Source organism: Neodiprion pinetum, chromosome 7, assembly GCF_021155775.2.
Source record: "Neodiprion pinetum isolate iyNeoPine1 chromosome 7, iyNeoPine1.2, whole genome shotgun sequence".
NCBI classification, from domain to species: Eukaryota; Metazoa; Arthropoda; class Insecta; order Hymenoptera; family Diprionidae; genus Neodiprion; species Neodiprion pinetum.
In genome coordinates this window covers 1,551,805-1,567,015 of record NC_060238.1, presented here as the reverse complement: position 1 = coordinate 1,567,015, position 15,211 = coordinate 1,551,805, and the positions used below count along the sequence as shown (strand labels likewise).

Here is a 15,211-nt window from a genome sequence, read left to right as displayed (position 1 = left end):
AATAAAAGCGAGGCAATCATCGTGTAAATTAATAAAGCTAATTTTATTAGAACATCATCATCGAAGTGTTAGTCAAATAAATAAATTACATCAACTTTATGCTAGATGCCTGATCCATACGTTTTCAAATCGTCGAGCAGGAAGTTGTCACTGGTAATTCCGGTTTCTATACTACACAGTGTTCGAATATGTGTATATTCGTAGTATATTTATAGAAAATTTATGGATATGCTGTATTTCTTCAAGTTCGTTGATCGTATGTGTATACAATAATCCTACTACTGGAATTTTACGTAATAATATTGTCTGATCGATATTTTGTATCAGCAGCGCATCAGAACGGAAAAACCGAAATCTAGTTTTCTCAAATCCAACTGCTCTGCCCTACGCACATAACAACGAACGGCAAAGAAATTTAAATTACGTTTAGCGATAATACAGTGCAGTCTAATATTTACACCTTTTCTTATCCACTAACAGAAAAAAAAATCTATTTCTAGCCTCACAGAACAGAAATAATTTTCTTCTATTCATTACAATAATCATGAGTTTACGCAATGCGCAATCGTAAAGAGAGAGTATAATCTATAATTATCGATACATGATGATTTGATTTGCGCGAATTTTGGGTGTATAAGTGAATTCTCATCGCTTGTGACAATTATACGATTTTGTCGAGAATTTTACTTCGAATAAATAATCCATAATCGAATTTTTCCAGCTTCTGCGTCAAAGCTCAGAGATGGTCGATGGCTCACGCGGGCGCCGCTGTTTCCGAGAGTTTAAGACCCTCGTGAAGTTGACTCATTGCGGCTTCCTTCTCCTTCTCATCCTTTTCCAAACCGGAAATAACGTAAACCGGCTGATGGTTGTGGGCCAAAAATCGCTGATCCAGAGGCAGCGCCTTTGACGGATCTTTCACGTTCATCTACAACACGATTTAACGAGGCTAATGAAAAAACCGAAGAATGCGAACAGAATTACACTTGACTCACTACAACTTTCCCGGTGAGAGTGAAGTCTGTGACAAACTAGAAAAAAGGGCAAATCGTAAAAATTTGTAAAAAATCGTATTTTTTTTTTACTTATTACAAACTTATTGCAGACTAGTTAACTTCCTAGCAAAGTTCGGGTCTACGTCCGAAGACTGATCTTTTTATTTTCTGATCGTGAGTTAAATATTATGATCTACGAATAACTACGAATTTTTACAAAATCCAAATTCAAAAACTATGAATTGGCCCAAATCCTATACTTTTGCATCGAAATTTCGGTAAAAATTCGTAAAAATTTTCATAGAAATTCATAGTATTATTTTCATCAGGGGTGCTACTCTCTAACTTCGCGTTCCCGCTTTCGTTATCGGCTCACCTTTCTCCGGTAGATCATCAATAGTATAAGGAGACTGCAGATGACGAAGGCGCTCGCGGCACCGAGAACGACAGTGGCCGTCTGGTAAAAGGGCAAATTCACCTCGGTGACAATTTCCCTCTGCTCTAGGGCGACGATCCTAGCATTAGGAAATTGGGGAACCGCCCTGTGGTGGAACCGCGAGGCCGTCGCATCGACCGTCGAGTTGATCAGGGACAAATTATGCGACCTCGTCAACTCCTCCAAGTGAAACGCTACGTCCACTTTGTTCGGTCCGGTTATTTCGAAACTGAGAGAAGCCGAGCCGTCTTTTATTTCCGCAATGATTTGTTCCCGCAGATTACCGCCCAGTTTTCGCAGCAGAGTCTCCGCCGCCATAATCAATCTCGCCTCGTCCGAAGGCTCAAAGTGACCCGGAAAATGCAGCGTTACCTCCACCGCTTCGACCGGAGTTGGCACTGAAAAGCAAATAAAAGTTACGTTGATAAATCGAGGAAATAGGTTTGGTAAAAAATTGATTTTCTTAGTTTTTAGTAAAAGATTGTCCACATTGCCAAGTCCTTTTGATAATTTTATTGCGCAATTAAAAATCTAATTCATACGCTACTACTATAAATGTGTTTTCAGGAACGGCTTGAGGTACATGACGTCGCGCGTTTTCACAGCGACTACTTGCTAATTAGATTGGCGCACTCGGACGTCGCTTTCTCTACTAGCTATAACACTTACGACAGATCCGCGATCCCTGCGGAAACGGTTCGGATTCGCTGATCTGATTTCCTGCCTCATCTACGCACCAGCAATGCGTACCGGCGCACTGAGTAGGCTCAAATCTGCCGAACTTGTCGCAAATGGCGGTAATGTGCCCAGCCTCCATCATGCGCTGGCACCTGGTCCCTCGGCCGTGCGTTTCCGGTTCCATGAGGGAGTGCTCCATGTACTCCTTGATCAGCGCGTCGATATCCGGTGGTCCGCGACCCCTCCTGGCTTGCCTGAAGTTGCACTTGGGTTCGGCTTCCCTGGTCAGCGAGCCCTTCATCGGTTCACCATGCCTATCGACGCACCAGCAAACCCCGACATGATCCAGGCATTGAATCGGCTCCCAGGCACCGTTATCCGGGTTGCACCTTGGCAGGAACGTGGGCTGCTTTAGCCGCTGCGCGGACCTGGAATTTCTCTCCCTGATCCTCTCGCATTGTGACAAAACCGGGCAAACCGCATCGCATATCATCTTGCTTGCGAAATCGTTGTGTCCTACAGCGCAGCCCGATCTCTGCCGGCACTCGTTTCGCTCTGGATCAAAGTACCACCGGCCCGCCTCACCGGCCTCTCTGCCTTGACAGGACGTCTCCTGGGGCACCTCGAAACACACGTCGCGGGGCTTGGGACAGCAAACCGCATACTCGTCGAGTGGCGAGAGTTCGCACTTGTGCGACGACGGGCAAGCCGATCCTCGAGGTCCGCAGGTCGCCGGCCCGCCACCGGGAGCCAGAAGCGGGTTGCCGTTCGGGCAGGGATTCTCTTTCCTGGGAAGGCAGACCGGAACCGGCGGGCACGGAGGAGCGCTACAGGCGACCTCGACCATGCGGCAGGCCTCGCCCTCGCCGCGACAGGCGACGTCCTTGCAGGGGTCACGACACGCGCAGACTGGACACCCGGAGGCCGCGTCCAAGGCCAAACCCTCGGGGCACGAGAGCGTGCAGGTGACTTCCGGACAGTGCAGAGGCTTGTTGCAGCGCGGGACGACTCCCTCCGGTACCCGGGTGCCGGCCGCTTCTCGACCCTCATCGTCAACGCACCAGCAGAGACCTCCGTGGCACTGAACCGGCTCGAAAACTCCGTTAGAGTCGCACCTAGGAATGTAGAGTCGACGTGCCGGCTCGCCAGATTCCCGGGCGGCGTGCTCGGCTAGCGCACGAGCGTGTTGACACGCCGTCGCGACGACGGGAGCGACGCACTGCGTGCCGCAGCCGGTCGAGCAGCATTTCTCGGCGCCCTGGCATTCCTGGTCGTTACCGCACTTGAGCTCGCAGCTAGAGGAACGTGGAACTAGGTACGGACACTGGCCAGCCTTCGCCGTCAGGCAAGCCGGCACTGGTGGGCAATGCTCTCCTCGGCCGCAGTTCACGTCGACCATCACGCATGACTGCTCGTCTCCGCAGGTCACTTCCTTGCACGGTTCGCGGCACTCGCATAGCTCGCAACCTTGCGAATCTACCGAGTACCCGTAGCTGCACTCCAGTGAGCAATTCAAAGCTTGGCAACCGATCAACGACTCTTTCAACGCCTTGCACTCCGATACACCGGTCACTGACTCCCGGAGCGTTGTTCCTCGCTTGTTTACGCATGAACAGGTACCGTTTCTGCATTGTAACGACTTGTAGCTACCGTCCTCCTCGCACTCTGGTGCCGCCAAGGCCAGTGCCATTCCATCCCGCGTTCCCTCCATCCGCTCCGAAAAATCTCTCAGGTATTCGCACACTGGAAAAATAAATTTCATAAAATACCTACACCACTTTTCGTTTTTATCATCTGCATAATCATGCCGCGTTCCATAACTATTTGAATAATACAAAAAAAGGCTAAAAGATGTTCAACAGGTAAAAACTGATGCACGCTTACTTGTCGGCGGTCTCAACCGGGAATGCGAAACCGGGCAGCAAACTGATTGATCGGCTTCAGGAACACTGGAGCACCTGTGGTTGCTTGGGCACTCCGAATCTGCGGCACAAGTTACTGCGTTTCCTTCGTCGTCGGTTACCGGAGCACCAGTAGTGCAAGGACTGGCGTAAGACTTCTTAGGTTTGCATTCCGGCTTCGTTGGACAGAGGAAATCCGGGCAGCCCGCTTCCCGAACGAGCACACAACTCTGTCCCGAAGGACAAGGGTATCTGCGTGGCAGAAAAGGTTGTGTTTTTACTTCATGGAACCGTTGTAAATGTTTATTAGAAGAGTAAATCAATCGCTATTCTTACCCCTCACACGCGTTGTCACATTCGCAAGTCGGGCACCCGGTTGGGTCGCTTTTAAAACCATACTGGCAAACCTGGGCGCATTGCTGGGGCGCACACATCGCCGGTAACGATCTGGCCTTCGGCAAAGCTCTGCAATCCACTTTCTCCGCCGGACCCATCGAGCCCGACAGCTTTCGGCCTGCCGGGTCGACGCACCAGCACACCAAACCGTTGCGAGAGCACTGTTTAGATTTGAAATCTCCACCTGGAGCATGAGCAAATGAAAAACTGTGATCAAACTTATGTGTTGTATGCAAAACCAGGGCTGTCTTCTCGCCTCAAGACGTCTGAAAATCAATTTTGCTAACAATAAGGTGTTACGGAACGTGTATTCTCAACCAAAAGTGAGTCTCGGTGAGAATATTGAACACTTCGCGATAAGATAGAAATTTTTAAAAAATCAATCGTAACCAAGTTGATAAGATCACTGAGACTCACTTTTGGTTGCGAATACACGTCCCGTCACACCTTTGTAACCATGTGCTCTAGAAATCGGTTAAAGCAACGCACCTTCGTCGCACTGCGGAATGTAGCCGCGTCCTTGGCGCTCTGAAATGCTCAAAAGCTCGGCTAATACTCTATGTTGATTGCAGGCGCTGAGCCCTTGAGGAGCGACGCAATGACCACCGCCGCAGCGTTTGCTATTGCAGCATTTCTGGGGCGTCGGGCACTCCAGATCGTGTTGACAGAAGGCTCCGCAGATGAGGGCTTCCTTGGCAGGACAGAATCCCGGCCGTTTGAGGCTCACGCTGGAGGGACAACAGACTCCGTACTCCTGATTGGGTTCGACGAGGCATCTGTAGAGCGGTGGACAGCTCGGCTTACCCGGCGTATTCCCGCAGAGGAACGGCCGCGGAGAGTCGGTTATCTGCAGCGGCTCACCCGCTGGACAAACTGATGACAGAGATTTCGCTCTGCGGCAACTCGGGATCGGTGGACATGGCGGAGTCGCGCAGGGCGCGTCGACCAACTCGCAGGCCTGGTTTGGACCCGGACAGCTAACTCCACGGCACGGGTCTCTACACTCGCATCTCTGGCAACCCGTCCGTGTGTCAACCTGCGCAAAAACGTTGTCATGAGAGGTGAGAAGTGCCCGATGAAAGCTATAAAAACATGTATCTCAGTCGAAGCGAAGTAACATCCCGAAATACATTCAAATTTGAAATTTCCACCACTAATAAGGACACTTGTCCACGCTTCTTTATTAAGGGGTTATCGATTGAGAAGCGGGTAAATTTTAGGATGGCTGAAAAACGGCTAAACCGATTTACTTCAAATTTGGAGCCAGTATCCTTGAAAAGGTTATCCCCTTTGCGATCTATACGTTATACTTTTGAATAACAGAAGTACCAATCAAATTAAATAACTGGCATTTTTGAGTATTTTTCCCCGGTTTCAATGAGTGCAAATCTGTAAGAAATAATGTAAAAAACCTGTGCAGTTTTTCGTGTTGCAGAACTGTGTTATTACCTCAAATCCAAGCGGGCAGAGCATCCGACAGCTGTGAGCCGGGCATGGTTTTGGACTCCTGCAATTTACCAGCTGCTTGGCTGGAGCTCTGGTGCCGGGAATTTCCCCACCGACATTGTCGACGCACCAGCAGGACTTCCCCGTTCCCTCGCATTGAATTTCTTCAAAATCCCCGGTCACGTTGTTGCACTTCGGAATGAACTGCGGCGGCGAGCCAGGGCGCAGCGCCCTTGACCTTCTCGTCGCGGCCAAAGCCACCTGCTGGCACCCGGTTAGCTCCGCTGAGACGCATCGTTTCCCGCAGGCCGTATCGCAGCATCTTTCTTCAGAAGCTGCACACTCCGGATCGCTTTTACAGGCTGCAGCTCTCGCCGGGCAAATATTCTGCTCCAATAGCGTCGGACATCGTCCCGTCACGTGGAGCGCTGAGTGCTCTGCGAAAACGGTAAATTGGATCTGTGAGATGATACTGTATAAAATACGCAAACCAGGTCTTGTACGTTGAAAATCAGATTCTTATCACACGTCAAAGCGTTTGATGTTAAAATAGGTGCATAAAAAGTTATCGTTTCTTTTGTCACTCAAATCATACCCCGTGCATAATTCGATAGTCGTTCTTTCTGTTTTTTTTTTTTTTAATTTTTACTCTGTAGTAGTAAAATTCCACCAAGATTTTTTCGTTCGTTTTCCATACATGGGGAACGATTTGAACGAAAGATAAATCTTGATTATATTTTTTTTGTGGAACGGACAATTGTTATATCTATGTAATACCGGACAATCGACGCGGAAGATAACGGATCCTCAATACGAACCGTTACGTGCTATGAAATTAATTGGACAATAGATCAGGGAGCGGCGATTGTGTTCATTGTTTGGAATTTAAATCGTTGTTTATAATAGAAATACCGAGCCATCGAAGTGAAACAACATGAGTTAATCACCGAAACGATCATTGTCGCTCTTTAGTTATATGGCACGAGGTATTTCCTTATTGTAGCCTCGAATCGTACGTGAACACGAATTGAAACTTCTGGAGTTTAGATTTTTCGAATTCGCTAACACCGCGAAACTTTCGCGTTCACGATATAATATAGTTTTGCAGACGTGTCAATCATATTCGTGTGTATATGTCACATTTACGTGTATGCAGAGAGAAAGAAAGTCTCCGTTTTCTAATACCGTAATTATTGTTATTATTGCTCATCGTTACGGTATGATGTTATTGCTCATCGGTTGTTTTTTTTCATTTTTCATTTACTTTTAGGAATTCTTCCGGAAATTCAGATGCAATTGCGGCTTATGCAACGTCGGTTTAGAAATTTAGAACGGCGTGCATAACTATAAGCATGTGTGCTATAGCATATCATAACATGTAACGCGATTGTTGCGTCGCGATGAAAATCTTGAATTCGAATCACGGGATATTCGTTATTTCAACATACACTTATATTGAAATGGGATTGAACAATCGTCGATGAATTATTAATTATTTATTGTTACAGGGACGTTGTATAAATATTGATGATTCTTTTGTAATAAGCTGTTGTCGAGAGATATCAAAATTTATTCAATTTATTATACACACAGTTAATACCATGACTGTATTACAAACTTCCAGACGTATCATGAATGTTTTTTGGATTCTTTGGACGATCGACAAACCTGAAATATTCTACTCACCGGCTGTAACGGAATGCGATGAAAACAAGGCGAAGATCTGGAAGGTTAATATCAACACCCACACAACGGCGCAGGCATTTCCCCCGCTGCAAAAGTCACGGCGCATCCTCAACACATCAAGGGGATTTTTAATACCTCACTATTCTGAAAGAAGAGGAAACACGTTTCATCGTTAGGTAGTTGTAACTTTTTTTTATGTTCTGCTTTCACCTGAGGGGTTGCCTCTAGTTCCAATTTTTAAGTGGCTCAAAACCACCGCCTACATCCGTCAAAGAAGTCTGCACCAGGCATTTTATACAGCGAGCATAAAGAGTCGAGGACATGAATTCGGATCGAGGCTAAGCCTCGACTATAGACCGTTTATATTAATGGAAATCATATTTTGAAAGCTGTTGCATTATTTATGACGCCAATATCGCGTCACGTCAGGATAACGTCATGCCGGACGAAAGAAACCAGGCAAGAATTAGGATCATTTACTATGAAAAACTGCTTTTTTCTCTCTTTCGACGCCATAGAAATATATTCCTGAAATGCAGGAGGTTTTCACGAAGAGACTGTGCGTAATCATTTTCATCGGATCTACGGATGCGCAGCTGTGGTGGCGGAATCGTTGCCTACACTTGAACACCGGATGTGGGTCAATATTTGTAATTTGTAGTTCCTTCCGGGTCGCCGTCGTGCGAGTCGTCGCGACGTGTCTCTCGGTACCATGCAAGAACTTTCTATTGTCGTACTCGCCATGCAACAACTACAAACTTTATACACGCATTTCTATATGTACATATCTGATGTATCCCACGTCGTATGCACAGGTAATACGTATGGGATGTACGCGTCACCTGGCTACAATTAGTTATACACGAACTTCCTTCACCGCCTACTGCTGATCGTTGTTCGTACAGTCATTCGGCACTTTCTTTTCATTCGCTGTCATGATCATTATAGCTTCAAAGTGAGGCAAAAATATAAACGTATCTTAATGCGTGTATCGAAATTTGGCGGGGGAGAAGAGAATACGACAGTCAAACTCTCCGTAACTTATCGCTGCAGGCTAAGTTCCCGTTTAGTACTGCAAACTTTTTCGTCACCGCTCTATGTGCTAAGCTAATAATTTTCACTCGTTGGTTTCTATCAGTTCTTCTAATTAAGGGTATGTAGTAATGCTACCCTTAGCGACCGAGCAAACTCCCTCCTTTTCTTCCTATATTTAATTAACAAATGAACGGAAAGGGTTCAAATTTCGACGGTGCATCGCTCTTTCGTGGCGGAGTTTACAAAAGTTACTCATGTCCCGAAAAGTGTAAAAAAAATGCGTCGTTTTTTTAGACACATTTCTCCGGAAAGAATGAGGAGTAAAATGAGCGATCGTGAGACTCTTTTCATGCGATATTATTGAGGTCGCTAGACGAGAACTAGGAATTACAATGATTTCGTAAATAAAAGTCGATCATTTTTCGGCTTATCAGTAATTCCGCTACGAATGAGCGATACACCGTCGAAATTTGTCCGCTTTCCGTTTGTTTGTTTATTTAATACAGAAAGAAAAAGGTGAGCATGCTCGGTAGGTAGGGGTAGACGTATTACATACCCTTAATACTTGACCACGAGCAGCGCAACAATTATACCTACTTTAGTCAGCAGTATTTTCTTGGGTATCAGTTTCTCCCATTTTAATACAAAGCGTGAATCGCGGCAGATTATTTTCCCTTCGTTTGGTATTATCCGTTCATTCGCGTTGTACATTTCCTCATTGTTTTTTCTTTCAACGCCAAGAGATTTTCTATGTTACGCACTTTGACGTTTCGAATTACGGACAGCATCGGCGGGGCTTCAGTGTCAACTATGAGAAGAAACACGATCGATCCGTAAATTGATATTCACTGAGGGGTATTATTTATGCTTAATCAAAAGTAGACTCATACGATCATTAATTATTGTCTTACAAGCTTAGTTTAAACGAAATTTCGCACAAACACGCTTTCCATCCATCCACTGCACGTGCAGCGCAAACTTTTTACTCGCATAATAACACGCTTCTTTCACGATGGAATAATTTCTAACTGCGTCGTTTATCGGGTTCATATATACACACATTCTACACGTGCAATGTATGTAGAAATTTTAGAAATCGTTTCTTAAGGGTCGCGCTCTCTTCTCTCCGTTGCAAACCGGCTCCTTATTTCAAATTTTTCCATTCGTGCAGTGCGCAAACTGTGCAATTTCGGCACATAATTACGCGTGCTTCATTCTACCTTTCTATACTTTTTTTTCTTCGTCTTTCGATTTCAAAAATATGGAAAAACGATGGAAATATACAGCGTGATTTTAAACGGGTCAGTGACGTGAAACGTACTACATTTAAACTCTGATCGCGGGCATTTAACCGTCGCTCTTATTCTCTTATGTTTGCAGGCATCTCACCGCTACTACGGATACATACAGTTTCATGCAGATAAATCATAGCATTTTGTGGATCATCATCATCACTTCAATAATAACAGTAATAATAATAATAATGAAATTCGATGTAAAAAGTTTATGGCGAAATTGAGGGAATGGTAACGATGAGTATATAATTATTCGCACTTTGCGAGACAACTTGTTTTAATAATGATGATGATGATATGTTGATAGCATATTAGTCGTGAATGTAAATTACTTATATAATAACAAACCCGTTTCTGCACGTTCATGCTGCACACAGCGCAGAAATCGGTGTCAAGAGTTTAAATCTAGGCTACAGTTCCGATCTGTTTAACCCGTCGATATTGTTAAATGTTTATAATATCGGGATATGTTTTATTCTCCAAGGTCGCGAATTCAATTATTACTCACCTTAATTTCGATAATCCAAAAAAATGCACGTGAACACAAAAGAAACTTGATGAATTATTAACCCCGCAGTAAAGTTATTTTTATTTACTTTTGTCAAGTTCGCGTTTTGTATTATATCGTATATACGAATGATCGTAACCGACTTGTTTTTCTTAGTTTCTATTATATTACTATGGATATTACTACTTACAGTAAATATTCTTTGATTAGAAATGAAAAACGGTAAACTTTAGTTTTCTTTCCAAATTTTTGGTTTAATCTCGGTTATTATTCCTTGATTTCTTGATCGATCATGGAAAGCAATGAATATGTATATACATGTATATAATGAGTGAAAAATCGTTCTTTGGTTTTGCACAACGATTTATATCGTCTATAATTATTACTATTATTAATTGATAACGAATGTAATAGGTCCAAGAAAAAAATTGAGAATATAATCAACGTGAGACAAAGAACGCGATCCGATCGATTCGTTTTGAATAGACACAATGTTTATTGTCCAGTGCACAAAGTAAGACTGAAACGTCGAGGTAGAGGCGAATCAGAGGCACCGCAGGAAGGCAGGAGAGACGGCGCGTCCCGTTCAAAAGCCGATGCTAGTTGAGTTGCTTTAAGAGCCAACAGTCCATCCCCACTGCATGCGATACGATGACCCCCTTCTTCCTAACTTTTTTCTTCTCGTTTTCCAGCCTCTCCCTCCTTCTCTCTCACTTTGTCGTCGTGGGGAAAATACGAGAACGGTGAACCGATGCTCCTGGAGGAATTGGCCCCGTGGATGCGTGAATGACCATCGGGTCCAGGATCTATAGATCTATTCACCATTCGTCGGAAGTTTCTTCTCCGAAACTCGAGTCAATCGGGGTGAAGGTTACGGCCATGAATCGTCTCGACGATGGAATTAACCTGGATTAGGTAAAAGTTACGATCGTTAAGAGGACTTATCACCCCGTAGGCTCTCCGTAACTTCCTACTTTCGGGGCTCCGGGCCCGTTGTTCTCCTGACAATGAGACCTTTTTTATCACTCTTTGAAGCGAGAAGTTGGCGCACTGAGAAAAGAGTTCAATTATTTACTGGTAACAAACATATATTCGAATATCATGACGAAATAAATGTTTCGTTAGTATTATCAAATTTTAGTTGAGCCAAATAATGATAGATAGAAATTTGTGAATCTCATTTGATAAAAAAAAAATTCTTTTCTCAATTCCCGTTGAGAAGTCACGGAGGGTTTGCTGCGAGAACGATTAATCAAAACTTTTCAGAGTAACGTTCAGACATTGTACCGGAAGTTTTCTGTGAATATTAACGATCAACGTCTGTCGACAGTCAACCGAAGCTAAATTTCGTATCTTTACGTCATATTCAAAACGCGTTACATCTTTGATTCCATGTCTTCTGACATTAAGCTATGAGGAGTTTCACAGAAAATTTCCTTATGATTTCCAAAATACTCTGGCAATGTTTCCATGTATTATACAATTGTAAAAATTTAACATCTGGTACATAATTTTCCTCCTCTTTTAAACAGACTCGGCCAAAAATGATCGACGAGGCAAAACTGATCTAATTTCAAAAATGTCGGATAAATCACTGCTGCAGCAGGCGAGGCGAAGAGAATCCGTTGGCTGCGTTGGACGAAGAACGGGTTCCAGTCTTGGCGGTTGAACCCGCTCTCATGCAGGCGGCGGCATTCCGAAACGCCTGAAGGCGTTTCTTCGTCGAGGCCCAGTGACCGACATTCGGTCGTTCGTGACGCGACGCCTCCTCTCCACCTCTCTTTCTCTCTCTCTCTCTCTGAGGCAGGTTCTTCACCTGCATCTCGTCGCCGTCCCACGTCGGAATCATCGTACCTCTTATGTTTGTTTTGTTTTTGGGTACTTTTTTTCAACATTTTTCTCCCCCAATTTATATTCTAATTTTAAAATTCCTCGCCCCGAAGAACTTTTTATACATTACATTCCGACCTATCTGTTTTATTCATGTCTCTCTTCGGGAACCAAAGAGAAAGAGAGTAAGTGTGTGTCTGTGTGTGTGTGTGAGAGAGAGAGAGAGAGAGCATTGCTGATAAGAACCTGTATCGAGGGATTTTCAAACGACGGGGAAAAGGAGGGGAGGTTCCAGCCGAACGGTGGGAGCGAGAAGACGCCGTGAAATCCGTGATCGAAGGTCTAGGTCGCGGAGCTTCCTTGTACCGGTGATTTCAACGCGCCTTGACACACTGCACTCGGTTCCGGTACACCTAATTATGAGTCATTTTTCGGCTGTTCACCCACTAAAAATTCCGCTTCTTGTTACGTGCTAATTTCGTCGATATCTCTTTTTCTCTCTCTGCCGTTTTGTGTCGATCTTTTACCAAATTACCAATGATTAATATTGAAATAAATAATCGAAGCTTGAGATAGTATATATGTATCGTGCGTTTTTCCCTAAGTATGTTTCGAATTGTCTGTCTAAACGCATTGCAATGTTCACACACCTTCCTCAATTAGACGTAGAATTCAAAAGTTTAACAAGTCCATAATCAGTGCGAATTTTTTGCACGCATGCCAGTTTTCTGATACAAAAATCAATCCTTACCTCACGCGTTATCAATAATTGGATCGCACGAATTGGGGTTGATTATAATTTTGTAATTTTTCTTTGTTGGGAAAAATTGTGTGAAATATCTATAAGAAAACAGCGGACCTCACGTTGAAAAAAAAAAAAAACCACTAATAATCAGGCAATATCAATATTATTGATGATACACCGTAAATAAGTTCTTCTCAAATCCACCCAATTGTAACAAACGTTTGTTTGCAATTGCGTGACAATCTTTCCGTGCGACGACGCGTATCCCGAATTCCCATGCATGGCTACGGATTCTACCGGATGTAGGTTAGTGTCGAAGCGTCTCTGAGTGCTCTCCGCGAGCGTATATCCGGGGTATTTTATCAATTAATAAATCTAGCTCAACGAAGCCCGATGTATGTATATATATATCGCGGGAAAGGCGGGTAGCGATGATGATGCTCGTGTCTCTGTATGTGTGTATTTATTTACGTATGTATGTATGTGTGTTATTGCACGTACGTACGTATAGCGTTAAATTCGTTACCTGTGAAACCCGGACGTTTGCAAATGCGGTATGTATTATGTAGGTAGGATAACGGTGACCTACCGCCGCAGCTCTTTTCACAAAGTGTATTTTACGCCGCTGCCATTGCGGCCTCCACACTCGCACACATTCGCAGGAAATATATATATCTCGTACTCGAGTTTGCGGATTCGTGCATACATACCCATTTCCTATCTCTGCGCAGTCCGTTTATAGGTAGGCACATACCTCTGCAAACGATTTCACGGAGACGCGTCATGTTGCGGTATTGTTCGAAATTTAAAGGCAACTAGTAGAAATCGAAAAAACTTCTTTGTTACTATAGACTCTAGCCGTAATAAAAATTCTCATCGATTTTCAGAAAACTTCTGTAATGACTTGTTTAATTGAAGTAGGAAAAATTTGGACCATTCCTATTTTACAATTTCTACATCACATTGAAGTTGGTAACGTTATCGCAACGATTCATACTGAGGATAAATCGTTATTTCGCGATTTTGGAATTGTCTGAAATTCGGTAAACCGTAATAAAACGAAACTCAATCATATTTTGGAATCATAGTTCCTTCAAAATTATTGTAAAATTAAGAAAATAGTGATTTATTTGATAACGTTACTAACTTCAATCTGGTATTTCTATGCACATTCTAGAATCAAACTATAATCACCACTATTCGATATTTTTATAACGCAATTCCAGTTTGCTCATCAGAAAAATATACTTTTCTATTCGAATTAATTAGCGGTGAACATTATTCTCCAATGAATATGGACGTAACTGAATCATTGTTATTTCACGTTTAGATGCTCGGAGGTACGAGAGCTGGAAAAAAATCGTAGCGGTAGAATGTGGTGAATGTATGGCCAGCACTTTTTTGGAGTTAAATCTACAGCAATTGTGACAAGATTTACAAACCCGATAACAAGAGTTACAAAACCAGCAGTAAGAGTTACAATATACTTAGGCAGATGTAACACAATCGATGTAGATTTGACTCCAAAAAAATGCTGTCCATACGTTCACCACGGCAGATGTAAAATCTAAATTTAATTTTTATCCGTGCATCTTTTGAAATTTTAGGCACGCATTATGACTGGTACACTGTAGGTACACACATACTTGTGTAGATACTGCGGCGAGGTGGATGGCCTCGGAAACTTGTGTGCGTCAATGTATGTAGAAAGTGTCGCGCGGTATGGAGCTAAAAAAGGAGGATCGAAACCGGCGACGCGGAGGCGTGAGAGGAGTCGTGGAATTTAAAATTTAAAGAGTAAAAAGAAAATTAAGTAAACCGAAACAGCCAACATTCTGATCGATAAATTAAATTGCTTATCCGTAGAGCGTCGCGTCTTTGATTGATTGATGATTATAAGATTTGTAGTAATCTTATGTTAAGTTATACACTTGACAAACTGGAATTATTAACAATAGTATTATACTTTGTTGTATTGATTTTTCTAGAAAATAAGATCATTTCTTAAAAATATCTGTATCGACCTCACTTTTATATAATAATTAAAGATTAGGTATAATAAATCTGTTCCAACATCTCTTAGCGTTCTTATCATTGAAATGAAATTACGTAGCAGTTTCTTTTTTTCAGGCTTCATTTCTCGTAGCATATTATTATACAGGAAATAGTAAACGTCAACTCCGGACTTAGAAGGTTTAATAGAAATTTGGTAGCAGAGAAAGTTTTCTAAAATACTTTTTCTGTTCTCTTCCCCCCCTCC

At 43.3% G+C, this 15,211-nt stretch overlaps 1 protein-coding gene and 1 long non-coding RNA gene across 3 annotated transcripts; one reads left to right on the top strand and one right to left on the bottom strand.

Annotated features, from left to right (window-relative positions):
* Positions 1-24: 24 nt before the first annotated feature.
* Positions 25-13,542, bottom strand: LOC124222992 (multiple epidermal growth factor-like domains protein 6). Of its 2 annotated transcripts, none has more exons than XM_069137695.1 (9): positions 13,478-13,542; positions 7,539-7,682; positions 5,856-6,289; positions 4,896-5,442; positions 4,347-4,590; positions 3,994-4,262; positions 2,101-3,852; positions 1,372-1,829; positions 25-928 (listed from the first exon to the last, which is right to left on the bottom strand). In XM_069137695.1, the coding sequence occupies exons 2-9, from the start codon at positions 7,642-7,644 to the stop codon at positions 755-757; spliced, it is 3,984 nt and encodes a 1,327-aa protein (XP_068993796.1). In that variant the 5' UTR covers positions 7,645-7,682; positions 13,478-13,542; the 3' UTR covers positions 25-754. The 2 variants fall into 2 exon arrangements, with proteins under 2 accessions (XP_068993796.1, XP_046490527.1); XM_046634571.2 differs by lacking the exon at positions 13,478-13,542 and adding an exon at positions 10,377-11,394.
* Positions 3,225-15,028, top strand: LOC124223007 (uncharacterized). Its single transcript, XR_006884172.2, has 7 exons — positions 3,225-3,725; positions 3,961-4,278; positions 4,979-5,467; positions 5,842-6,300; positions 7,477-7,714; positions 11,069-11,291; positions 11,909-15,028. It is a non-coding gene; the product is annotated as an uncharacterized lncRNA (long non-coding RNA).
* Positions 15,029-15,211: the final 183 nt, after the last annotated feature.

Bases quoted from the DNA above. Each gene is read 5' to 3' on its own strand.
- LOC124222992 (XM_069137695.1), bottom strand. From the start codon at position 7,644: ATGCGCCGTGACTTTTGCAGCGGGGGAAATGCCTGCGCCGTTGTGTGG. The intron at 5,443-5,855 runs GTAATAACACAG...GTTTTTGCGCAG, and splicing joins TCTGCCCGCTTGGATTTGAG to GTTGACACACGGACGGGTTG. The intron at 4,263-4,346 runs GTAAGAATAGCG...TCTGCCACGCAG, and splicing joins TGTGACAACGCGTGTGAGGG to ATACCCTTGTCCTTCGGGAC.